The 12,621-nt window shown below is 33.8% G+C and overlaps 1 protein-coding gene across 2 annotated transcripts; it reads left to right on the top strand.

Moving 5' to 3' along the window:
- Window positions 1-4,208: 4,208 nt before the first annotated feature.
- On the top strand, window positions 4,209-5,952 carry LOC125655863 (uncharacterized). 2 transcript variants are annotated; one of them, XR_008797017.1, is made up of 5 exons: window positions 4,209-4,283; window positions 4,487-4,586; window positions 4,872-5,028; window positions 5,172-5,405; window positions 5,494-5,952. XR_008797017.1 is itself a non-coding variant. In XM_056144524.1 (4 exons), exons 1-4 carry the CDS (start codon window positions 4,211-4,213, stop codon window positions 5,343-5,345), a joined length of 504 nt encoding a protein of 167 aa, XP_056000499.1. In that variant the 5' UTR covers window positions 4,209-4,210; the 3' UTR covers window positions 5,346-5,952. The 2 variants fall into 2 exon arrangements, 1 of the variants encoding a protein (XP_056000499.1); XM_056144524.1 differs by having other exon boundaries at window positions 5,172-5,952.
- Window positions 5,953-12,621: the final 6,669 nt, after the last annotated feature.

The raw sequence follows: 12,621 nt of genomic DNA, 5'->3' as shown, positions 1-12,621 counted from the left end.
TACCAACATGTATATACATACATGTTACTCCTCTTTGTTGTGATTTTTGTTGAATATCAGTTATTAGTTCACCGTTAAATTTTACGGAAAGATCATTCTTCAATGCAAGTTGAACAGCAAGGTTCGGGGATAGAAAATACAACTCGTTGGATAAAAATCATATCCAACCACAAGCCATGGAGTATCCAATATATATATTTATACTTCATCTTTAGGGTAATTTCCTAACACAAGTCGATATATTAATTGAAATGTACATTTAAGACACTTCTGAGGATCGAGAAATGTCTGAATTGGCATTGTGAATCTGCTACTCTTTCCTTTTGCAACGTTTTTGGGAATGCTGGTACAAACCCCTGCTGTGTTTCGGGTCTAATGATTTCACCTACCTTTGATTGAATTAAAGATACATGTAAGTGGGATTGAATTAAAACTAGATGTTTATAGTTTATAACCTATCCACAAAAGTGCATCTACTTATGAATTAAATAAAACCATCTTTAATTTTTCACTATTTGAACTCATCTGAAATTGAATCGGACATAACTATAATTCACTTGATATTACTTACATGTAATTGAATCAACTTGCGATTACATGTGTATAATTGAAGCTATATACAATGAATATGTTATTGAACAAAATTTATCTTTGATTACTTATACTTGTGTTCAATAATTTGAAGTTGGGTCCAACAAATCAAAAATAAGTTCAAATATTACAAAACATAAATTATTTCTGAATTGAATTAATCTATATTTAATTATTGAATTTAGCCTACATGTATCTTCAACGCGCTTAGGAATATGTTCAATGATTTGAAGAGATGTCTTAATATGAAAGGATAGCTGCATATGATTTCAAAACCATTTCACTTAAATGGAGACATCACAAAATTATATGCATTATTCAGTATACAACTTCCATTTTCATAAACAAATCATAACAAATACCCATGTAATTAATAACAATGCATGTACTTCCCATATTTAACTAGTTAAGACTTCAAAACTTTAGTGTCTGATGTTTACTTCCAAATTCGCAATACTTATATTTTATCCACCCATGCATGCTCGAGTTATTGTCTAGTACACCGTATGTGTTCGTAATAAATAATTCGCTTAACGTTCAAAGGTCATGAAGAATTTAATTGAATTTTTTCGCAAATCTTCAACTAACTTCTCGGGGAAATGTACCCATCATATCAGAGGCCATATACAGTTTGACCAAACATATAATTACACACTTCACACAACGTTCATAGTAGAGCATCAATTCAAAACATCACGGGGAAGACAGTAGTTATAGAAATTAATTAAATGAATAATTTTCAATTATGAAATCAGAGTTTATACTCAGAGAAAATATCTATATTAAAACACATGATAGACGGAACCAGTGATCTATTTATAAATTTACATGAAGTTCAATACATTCAGAAGCTGCAGACTCGGATTTCTTTGGTAAAATATTGGGAGCGACCAGAGCTGTAGATCTGTAACATCCTGAGAAAATACTGAGACTGACCAGAGAAATTCCCAATATGTTTCGCAACTGCACTGGCTAACTAACATAGCTAGGTCAACACGCAAAATCGTTTAAATCAAGCTGTGAATTTTTGTTTCGCATAGTGCTTTCATGAATGTTTGGAAGTATGTTTGGACAAATTTATAGAGAAAATTTATACACCAGGATGTTTTTTTTTTTTTTTTTTTTTTTTTTTTTTTTTTTTTTTACATATTATTATCTATTCGTTTTTAGAGACGGTGATGCAAGAATACAACAATATAAGGCCACAACAATGTGCATGCCAACCTGAAGTGTCGAGTGTCGAAGTTCACTTAAAAATGAAATTTATTTCTAAATATCTGACTTTTAAAAACACGCCATCTACATGTACATATATATGTAGCTATAGGTAGCGTGCCAACCATTTATGAGGGCTCTTTATTGCAATACGTGGCCTCCATTTTCAAGGTCATATCTAAAAGAATTGCGACTTTCACTTCAAGTCTAATGCCCGGGTAAGTTTTCGATCTCAGTCAAAATTCTTCGTTACATCTGTCTTTTCGTGACGGAACACGTACCGTACGTCTTAGCTTGAAATGGCGCTTGTATCAAGAATACAGAACCGAATATTGCGAAGCGCGCCTCCTACAGTCATAATATCCATGGAATATTTCCAATAGCTGACTAAGAGTGTTGAATGGGATTTCCACTACATGTTTTAATGATTTTTTTTTTCCATCCGCACATCAGCACGTCCTAGCCTTAGATATCGCACAGTGTTTACTAGCAATGGTTCCCTGGCCGAATCTATACTGCTCTATAAAGTCCTGCTACTTATACCACTGTACATAATCAACACTCGTCTCGTTATTAACAAATATAAACGTTTTAATTTTTTTTTTAGAAAAAATATTTATGAATATTGAAAACATTTCTTAATATTTTTTAATCTCTCGATGAAATCTTCTAAACTCATGTCAGTTAGAAAAGAGATATATCGAAGAAATATATCATATAAAGAAATTGAAACGAAATGATCAAATTTCAGATATAACCACTGTATCCAAACGAGAAAAAAAAGTACCGATCCCGATCAAAATTGACAGAAATTACGAAAATATTCATATTGTTGCTAACTGTATGTACTGTTCATCAAGAAATTATTTTCCTTTATCAATTTGAATAATCCTAATATTTCAGAATTTTGACCATTTCAGTTCAATTTCTAGTTTAAACATATGTTTCTCTGACATACCTTCTTTTCTAATTGACATCTTTTTAAAAAAAATGATCCATATATTTTAAAAAAATATGAGCAAATAACATTTTAAATTTTCATTTTTTTAATTACAAAATTAGAACGTCTATCTGAGTCGCTTAGGCAAATATTCATATAAGCATCAAATCAAAAGGAAAATTTAGACTCTAGAGAACCGTATTTGCAAACAAAGTACCCTTTTTTATCATTCCGGGATCAATCACAAAAAAAATCATATGAAATGCTTGAAAGCTTGTATCACTCTTTCGGGGGTAAAATCATACTTCATAAGAGGTGTTTAAACGATCCATTAAATACCTTAAATTGTATCATGAGTTCATGTTCATATGCTCAAACATTGTAGTATATACATTTGTAAAATGTGAAGGGAAATCCCCATCAATATTCAAAGAAGGGGCGACCCCCGTAACCCCTCTAGATAGAATTCAACAATGGAAAGTTATTTGTGTAACTAATGAATATTCATCATGCATGAAAGAATGGAGTCAGTTGTGGCTTCTGTGATGTGATACTGAAATTGTACTTGATTCACGATGCGCATATAATATTATATTTTCTTTTTATCGTCGCGGTAGTTCCAGAAGTCTAAATCTACATTTCCCCAGAAAGTAAAATATCAAATGACATTTGTGCAATTATTCATCAAAATATTTAATTAAAAAGTTGTGAGCTTACATTCTCTATCTGCATAACGTTTTGTGGCGAAATGAAAAATGTGGGGGAAATACCAAAAACATTGAAATTTAATGCAATTTTAACTCTAGATCCGATCGAGAAAAACAATGTTGTAAAATATACTATTATGGTTGTTTTGTATGTAACCTTAACCAAAGGCATTGATGAAAATAAAACTAACTTTAGGATTTTATCAAAATAAAGATTTTGGTTCTATTGAATATACAGCATTACTAGTATATAGAGATCAATTTTTCTTCAGTAAAACAATAATCTAATTTTGCTTCACTTAAGACCCCTGGATAGGTTTTCTAATAAATAACAAAAGTTTATCAACGTCAATTTCATCTGTCATTTCAATAGTAAATCACAATTTTACAACAAAATGCCCGCTAATATTGTTTTCATTAAATGCAATATAATGTAGTCATTTTTTTCAGATTTCTGACTATTCATTTCAAAATGATAGTTTACATTTTACATGTGTTGAATCAAATCACTTCCAATTATCACGCAATTTCTCAGATCAATAAACAGCATAATAAAAGACATGTGAATTAAGGGGATTTTTTAAAGAAGCATTGGAAAAGTTTCAGGTTCTTATCCTAAATATAGAATTAGTGGATGAATATTCATTCCAGCAAAACTGTTGCGAAATAGGGATTTAAAATGCCGTGTCAATTTTTTAAATACGATTTACCAGTATATCTATCGATGTTTTGGTTTTAAGGTACATTTTGGAAGTTCATGTCAATAAAAATGGGCTCCGAGACACAGACAATTGTATGGTTTTCTACTTTGATATTATTTATAATAGGATGTAAGTATTATCTCTCTCAACAAAGACTGTTTATTTGGTTGTATATAGAAATAAACACATATTTATAAGAGACATTATTTGTCGAAATGCGCATCTGGTGCATCAAAATTGGTACCGTATAAGTTTTACATACACTCATTTCAATATTCTGGATTTTACGATGTGTAATGTTATTGACTAAATGTTATCCGTATACTTTTTAGGTGGTGTCCCTGTCCACTGTGTGAGGTATAGGTACTATTATTCCTACAGGTCCTCATATTACCGATATAGTAGTTCCTCCAATTCCAGCAGCGGTGGCAGGTAAGATTGTTTTCCTTTCATTTACAGAGATAATCAGCTGTTTAGTAATGGATGTCAATGCCGAAATTGAATTTTCTCATTATCCTATAGCCTGTACTTGAATTTTTGTCTCATAAAAATAGAAATACACAAAATCATAAACACATTTCAAGTGGAATATCCGGGGTTTTATCTCTTAAAAGCCTCAGAATTGACTCCTGATTTGGAGTTTATTTATTTGTAATTGACTCCTGATTTGGAGTTTATATATTTGTAATTGATATTTTTTGTGAATTTGTTTTACAGCTCTGTGATAGGTGGGATTGTTGTTGGGGCTTCGTTGGGATTTTTCATTCTTCTACTCATAGGGGTCTTTGTATACATTAGAATCTGCAAGCGGAAGAACCACCACCGAGTGATTGTCATGCCAGATCAACCAGGAGTGTCTTACATAGATCCGAGGGTGCCTGTCATATCAGTGTTTAGTGCATTCTAATATCGCGTATTGTCTGATGAAACATTTCGTAACATTTTCAAAATACTCAACGGTAATGACTTTGGGTATATTAATTGGAGATATTATATAATGAAATATTCTGTTTTCAGCCCCCAAATTTCACGAATGGCATAAACGGTTCCAGGAGTTCCCAGGCTGGCTATCCACCTTCTTACAACCAAGCCACCCGGCAGCCGAACGTCATCGGGCGACCGAGAGAGCATTTTTCAAAGAGCTTCTCAGCAAAGCTTCAAAGCATGCGGGCGCTGCAAGGTAAACGCTGAAGAAAAAAGAGGTCCAATGGTGTGCAATGATATTCCTCAATATTCTAGGAACTTGGAAAGGTGAACCGAAGATCTTACATTATAACTTCATGACATTTTGATTGTATGACAATTTATAAATCCGTAACAATGATTTTAAAATTGTTAGCATTGGATATGGATTTAAGCAAGAGGAAACCAGCGCGAATATAACTTGGTGGACATTTGTACTTGAAGAATCCCTTGCGATCAGTAACTGTCCCCTAACGGACACAAGGTTGCATGTAGTTTTACCAGCGTGAAGTGTACAGAAATTCCCAAGCTGACCAACAGGATCACCCTCAGCTTCGTCAACAGTAACTTAGCACGTGCATGTACGTGTAGAACTTTGTGCGCAGTGAATGAGATGTATGGTGGAACCTTTTGAAAATGAACTTTCTTGGTTTGTGGTTAAATGCTTTCAGTTGGAATATGAAAAATGAGAGTATTAAGTCATTACTTACCAACATAAACAGTATTGTGGCATTCTCTTTTTTTAACCAGCATTTATGCAGTATATAATTTGAGCAAAGGGTTTAAAAATGTATTATGCAAATTAAAAAAAATGGTATATAAATTTATAACCTGAGTAGTGTTTTTCTTATTTCGGAATGTCAATGTACACACTGTACATGTAGTGCATACAACAAGAGTATTGATGATCAAGTTGAAAACATTGTAATTCCAGTTAAAAATGTCAACCTTATGTAATGCAATTTCTATATGATTTTTCTTATTATTATTTTCAAGTTTGTGGCCAAGATTTTGCATACATATGTAGCATTCTGAATGGATTTTCACTTTCCATCGCGTTTTAGTAAGTACTACACATGCATGTAGCGTAGCTAAAATACATTTTATTACTTATTTTGTATTTACATGTACATGTATCATGAATATTCAATTTCAATTTTTTTTTCGAATGTGGTCCATAAACAATTTAACAAGTAATTTCACACAATTCTGTAAAATTCTAAAATAAAATCAGTGTTTGAGATAACCGTGCGCTCAACCACCCGAGACCACTGGTAATTGAATCAATTTGGGTCGATTCAGTAGCACACCGTAATTTATTCGACCCCAAGCGATACAATTGCCTGTGCCCGAGAAGCATAAATCTAGTCGCGGGCGAACACATTACTTTGTAGAGATTCCCAACTGGACGTATTAAAACAATATTTAGTAATATCAAATATACTTATCATACCAGTGTGGTATAGCAGCCCCCCCCCCCCCCCCCCCCATATATGTTAGATAAATTATGGTCTTTCTATGTATGTTTTTAATTTCATTCAGAATAAAGCAAGATTTTGAATTTGTAAATACTAAAAGTATTTTAACAATAAAAGCATGTTACAACCCCCTCCCGCAACTAGGCATTACTTCAGTCCTGCCCCAAGTATCATAAAATTTACAATTTTGGAAGAGGCTTCCTTACCCATATTTACTATATACTGAATTTGTCTAGTATTTGGCTAGGAGTAGAGATGGGTTTTTTTTTTTTTTAAAATGCATCAGTTTTACAGTTTTTACCTCAACATTAAGGCCCCTTGGGATGGGGGGTGGGGTTTGTGATTTTTATTTTTTATTTTTGGTCCTCTTCTCTTACAGATGCTACATATCAAATTTGGTAAAGATTGGTCCAGTAGTTTTTGAGAAGAAGTTGTTACGCACGACAGACGATGGACACAGACTAATAGCAATATGTTTATCTATTTTTATTTGTTTCAAATCATCATTATTATTATTATTTTTCAACAAACATTTTGTAAATAGTTCATGGTATACATGTATCTTCATAATATACGGTGTTTATTTCTTTCAGAGAGAGAGAGAGAGAGAGAGAGAGAGAGAGAGAGAGATGAAAAAAATTGGTTCCATCTGTTCCAAAGGGCATCACATTATTCAGTATCACCATTTTTATAAGAAAGAAAGTTTTGTGTTTCATAGAATAGCTTTAAAAATGATATTGCAAAACGCACACTCGATTTTTTTTATCTGTACACCTTGCTGTATAACTATAATACTTTAACCAAAGGATGAGAATATTTTGGATTTAATACTTTAAACCGTATCGGAGAACAGTTACTTAATTCATGTTCCGAACACAGCTCCTCAAGTAACAAGGCACTGACATTTTACAAGGGAAAGATTAGACAGAAAGTTGGTGAATCTCTTATATTCACCTTCCGATGAATATTCTTGGGATTTCCAGTTGCGTTCTAGAAATGAGTTCGAAACATTGAAGAATAGTCGCTTTTTCATTTTTGTAAAAGAATGTTATCAAAATAGAATCCACAAATCAGAGAGAAATCCACATGGATGCAATTACAGGACTGCATGTTTAACATTTGAATGATTCTATCACACAATTTCTGAAAATGTTTATATGAAAATTAAAAATATCAAGAGGCCCATGGACCACATAGCTCACCTGAGCAGTAGTTCCTAGCAATTAAACAAACTTGAGCAAATGTACATGACTTTTTTTATTGTATCATTTTACTAGTACTTTGATTCAGGAAAAAAAAATTAAAGGTAAAAACTAAAACTTCGTTATGTGATGTAATTATCATCTTCCCTTGTACAGGTCATATGGCCCTTTATTTAAACAAATTCCATTTTGTTTGAATATGGAGAAGAATATTTTTAAAAGTCGTCCATCATGTATTTTCTCTATTATCTCTACTTGTCGAGGGGCTTGGTCCTTCATTTGAACGAACATAAATGCCCTGTACCCAAGGTTGTCTTCTGCCAAGTTTGGTTGAAATTGGTCCAGTGGTTCTGGAGAAGTCGAAAATGTGGAAAGGTTACAGACGGACAGACGACGGACAAGTGATCAGAAAAGCTCACTTAAACTTTCAGCTCAGGGAAGCTAAAAAAAAGTTATAGGAGTACATGTTAAAAATCAAAACTTTTCCAGAATATTCTTCGTATATGGGAATAAGATATATGACGTTGTCCATCTGTCAGATTCAAAAATAAATCAGCTGTTGAGAAATTGTTTAAACGAATACATGCATGTATGAATCAAAGTACTGACAGTACAGCCGGGAGTTGCTCCGTCTGGAATATCTACGATTATATCGATAACATGTTCACATCTATTAATCAACCAATGACCCGAGAACAGTTGGAGGGAGTCTCCTCTCAAAAACCTCTAATTTTATAGAAAATTGATTCCTTGGTAGCGGCAATGTGGAATCAGGGGGTAGGCAATCAACAGAGTTTTACTCCACTATCTGTAAGAAAAGTTTCTGTATTAATCAAATGGAGAGAGACAATTTTGATTCCTCGCACGATAAATACTTACATGTATCTGTTTAACTTTAAAAATTCTGAGTTGCCTAAATAGGTGTTGTTTTACAAGTAGGAAATATTCTGATTTTACATTTAAATTTTTAGATATGCATGTATATGATTGTTTTACATAACATTCGACTGAATGAAATTATATTTGTTGAAAAATGAATATTTCCAAAAATCCCAATCAAGGGAATTTGGATATTAACTCAGAGTCTTCATTTAGAATATAAAAAAATGAATAGCCAGAGACGGATTAATTTCATTTCAGAATGGAAAGAATATGTATGGGAATTGTCCGCCGTAAAAGTAACTGGAAGGATATACGAGGGGAAAATCTACTATATAGTAGGATTCCCGGGGGAGGGGGGTATCTGGCTATAAAAGGGGGAAAACCTACGATATAGTTACATTGCTGTGGGGAAAAACCTATACGATATACATGTAGTTACATTGCCGTGGGGGAAGATCTACATGTACTATGTATATACATGTATAGCCATTTTTCCGGGGGGATGGGGGATGGGGGGGGAGGGGGGGGGGGGGCTAATATACAATCAATACCACCAACCATTACATGGGGGATTATAAAATCATATATAATCTGACAGGAGCTTTTAGTTATGGAAACCCGAGTCATGTAGTCACCTAATAGCTTTAATTAAAAGATATAGTGATTGACGAAAGTAATTTCAAAAATGGCAATTATTTTCTCAGGGCTAGTAGGTCTTTGACAGGGCTTTCAATTTTTACAAGCAGTCATCCCTGCAGATCTAGCTAATTTTACAGCGAGTTTCAAACACTAATAAAATATACTCACTATTTGAGGAACGTAAAGTAATAGGTGAACGTGTCTATAGGTCACGATTTATAGACTTTAGATTGGCGGTGCGTTACCCCTTAGAGTTTTACTGTAGAGTAAGTGTTACTGTGTAATGTATATAATATTATCAGTTTTATTTTATTTACTAGTATGTGAAGCATACAGGGATGTCTTGACGTTTTCCAATTATGTATTAAAACATATTCAATGCACATATATGCATATCACTGTATGAGGGGACAACTGGCAATTTATTTAATTCAAACTATATTTTATTCACAAAGTGAATGGGATCGGGCAGCAGGCATAGTCTATTTAAGCCCTCTCCTTAAATGGCAATTCATGAGGTACATTGTTATTTTATGAATATTTACAATAATATAATATTCATATCCCTGTGTTGTAGAGAATACGAGCGTCAGTATGTATACGTAGAGGAGGCTTAGTCAGAGCCCCGCCCCTGGCAGGTATATACTGTATATATCTTTCCTAATATCTTTTTGTTAGAGGATCCGGCAGGAGCGGATCCAAAAAATTGTCAAAGGGGGTAGTGACCGAAGTGTCTACCTTTTCTTCCATAAAAGGAGGGTTGAAGAGCCAAGAAAGACATTTTAAAAAACGCTGTTTAACCCAGGGGGGGGGGGGGGGTGTTGCATCACTTTGACTCCATCACTGTGTGGGGGAAAATAAAGAGACACACATATCCTGTCTAAAAATCTGCAGAACTCCGTTGACTCAATGTCACCTACAATTTGAATTTTAAATCACCCACATTTACAGTTTATTAAGTTTAAAGTGCCTCCAACGAAGCATGCACATTATGCGATTCTAAAGCAGATTTCTTTATACCATAGCGGATAGAATTAACTTTGTTCAAGCAAGAAAAAGCGGGGAACTCCCTATGATTTTTCAAACTAAAAAGATAAAATAAAAATAAACAACAACAAAAAGTCAAACTTTTTTTTCCTGACATGAGATGATGTACATACACTGCATGTACTTTCGTTTTCTTAAAGTTGTGGAATGAACATAGACTTTTTATTTCACAATGTACTTATTACATTAATGTACTTAAGGATCGGTATATATAATTTGAGTATCCTGGGACCCCAACCTTGGCACCATATCTAAAAAAAAAATATGAAAAATATATTTCTTTTCTAGCTAATTTCAAAGACACTTGTCGAGTGACCTATTAATCAAATGAACATGCATCATTAAAAAACAAAACAAAAAACAACAACCAGCGGTCAATAAGCTAGCAGTCACTAACCAGTGGTCAGCCACTCACCATCAGTCAATAAGCCAATAGAAGCTACTAAGGAAAACCATCAAAAGTTTGGGTACACTTTGAACAATATTTGATTTGAAACAAATTATTCAATGAATCACACTTATCAGAGCACCTTAGCTTATACAGAGGTTTAACATTCATGATATATTGTAAGATTAGGGGTTTCGGGGGTATCACCTGGTGGCTCCAAGGTGTCAAAACACATCTCTACTCTGTCATGGGAGGGGAAACCGAGGGGCCACTTGTTTGGGGTAGGGGATATCCCCTCCCATTTAGGTAGGAGGTCTGTGATGACAGTGAGTAGTCTAAGTTCATGGTACTTTGCTATTTTTCTTATCACATAGACATTGTAGGATTTTAAAATGGATCCTGATGACCTTTCCCTAATCTTTGTAGATCAAATGAAAGGGGCCCTGGGGTGAGATAGAGCTCCCAGACTAAGATTTGAAACCCTCAAACTGGGGTTGTGTAGGTATTCCACCATTGCCCATGAGGGTAGGGGCAGATTTAGAGTTCGTATAATTATCACTCTGCCTTGATAAGGAGGTAAAAGTTACCAAGAGTTCGTATAATTATCACTCTGCCTTGATAAGGAGGTAAAAGTTACCACATGATAGGGAGGGACCAGTGACCACTTGATAGGGAGGGACCAGTGACCACTTGGCCAGGTTAGAGAAACTCTACAGGTCATTCAATACCACCAAGGGAAGACAACTCTAATGAGCAGTTTAGCTAATCTGATCTTATTACATGCATAATTACCATAGTGAATACAGAAATTTAAAGAGGGAGACAGTCCAGCATAAATCTTTGAAGAAAATCATCAAGATAAAATGACATCAGAAAAAAGTACAATTGTAGAAGACGTGTGGGGCTAACATTCCCCTTCTCTTTTCTTAGTTTGGGGATGTGTATGTACTACCAGGTAGTCGCAAGATGTTAAAGCAAGAGAGGAGTGCCTTAGAGGCAAGCAGTCAATGATCTAAATAGGACAAAAGGGTTCCCTTCCCCCACCCTTTTATGCAGACATATTTTTTTTTTAAAACAATGAATCATACCACTTAAGGAAGTTAGCTCCTGCGCTTTTCGGCACAACTGCGCAGGATGCTACAACGAAGTATTCACTGGTTCAATACTGATCCCATTGGTGCAGATATATTACACATCTATTGCTGAACCCTATCCAAGTGAAAAATTTTGTGCCAATTTAATTTGAAAGGGTTTGTTTGGTAGGGACTAAATTTTGTGGTGGAAGGATTGATTAATCAAAAAGTTCTAAATCTGCATGATATCAAAGTTTCTGTTTTGTCCAATATATCTTCTATTTTTATACTCCTATACATGTATTTCAGTTTTATAATCTATGATACAAGTAGTCGGGACTTGGAACTACTTCAAATGTTGTAATTTATTAATATTTTTCCAAACAGATACCAATTCTTAAAAAAAATCTACATTAATTTACTCGAAATTTTGCATAGAAATTCAGTCTTTTTGTCAATAATTTATTTCTTAATTCTCCTTCAATGTAGAAATCAAAAATACTCTTCGAATCCCCCAAAAATTGACAGTACTCCAAATCTCAGATGCGAAAACTCTTACAGATGGAAATAACTCTGGGGTATAGGGGACCATTAAAACTATCAAATACTGTATGCAAGCAGGATAAAATTTCTGTACCTTACACAAAATATTAACTGAATGTCATCATCTGTGTGACAATTGATAAAGAAAGCTAATTAAATCAATATTGTAGCATACATATTACAATGTAGTACTAATTTGTCATTTTATATATTTTTAAGTTATCCAAAACTTTCACATTCACCAATAATAAG

Source organism: Ostrea edulis, chromosome 7, assembly GCF_947568905.1.
Source record: "Ostrea edulis chromosome 7, xbOstEdul1.1, whole genome shotgun sequence".
NCBI classification, from domain to species: Eukaryota; Metazoa; Mollusca; class Bivalvia; order Ostreida; family Ostreidae; genus Ostrea; species Ostrea edulis.
This window is presented reverse-complemented; position numbering and strand designations above follow the sequence as displayed.

What these genes read in the sequence shown, in the direction of transcription:
- LOC125655863 (XM_056144524.1), top strand. Translation starts at nt 4,211, where the DNA reads ATGTCAATAAAAATGGGCTCCGAGACACAGACAATTGTATGGTTTTCT. An exon ending in AATTCCAGCAGCGGTGGCAG is followed by an intron (nt 4,587 to 4,871) that starts GTAAGATTGTTT and finishes TTTGTTTTACAG; the next exon opens with CTCTGTGATAGGTGGGATTG. An exon ending in TGTCTTACATAGATCCGAGG is followed by an intron (nt 5,029 to 5,171) that starts GTGCCTGTCATA and finishes TTCTGTTTTCAG; the next exon opens with CCCCCAAATTTCACGAATGG.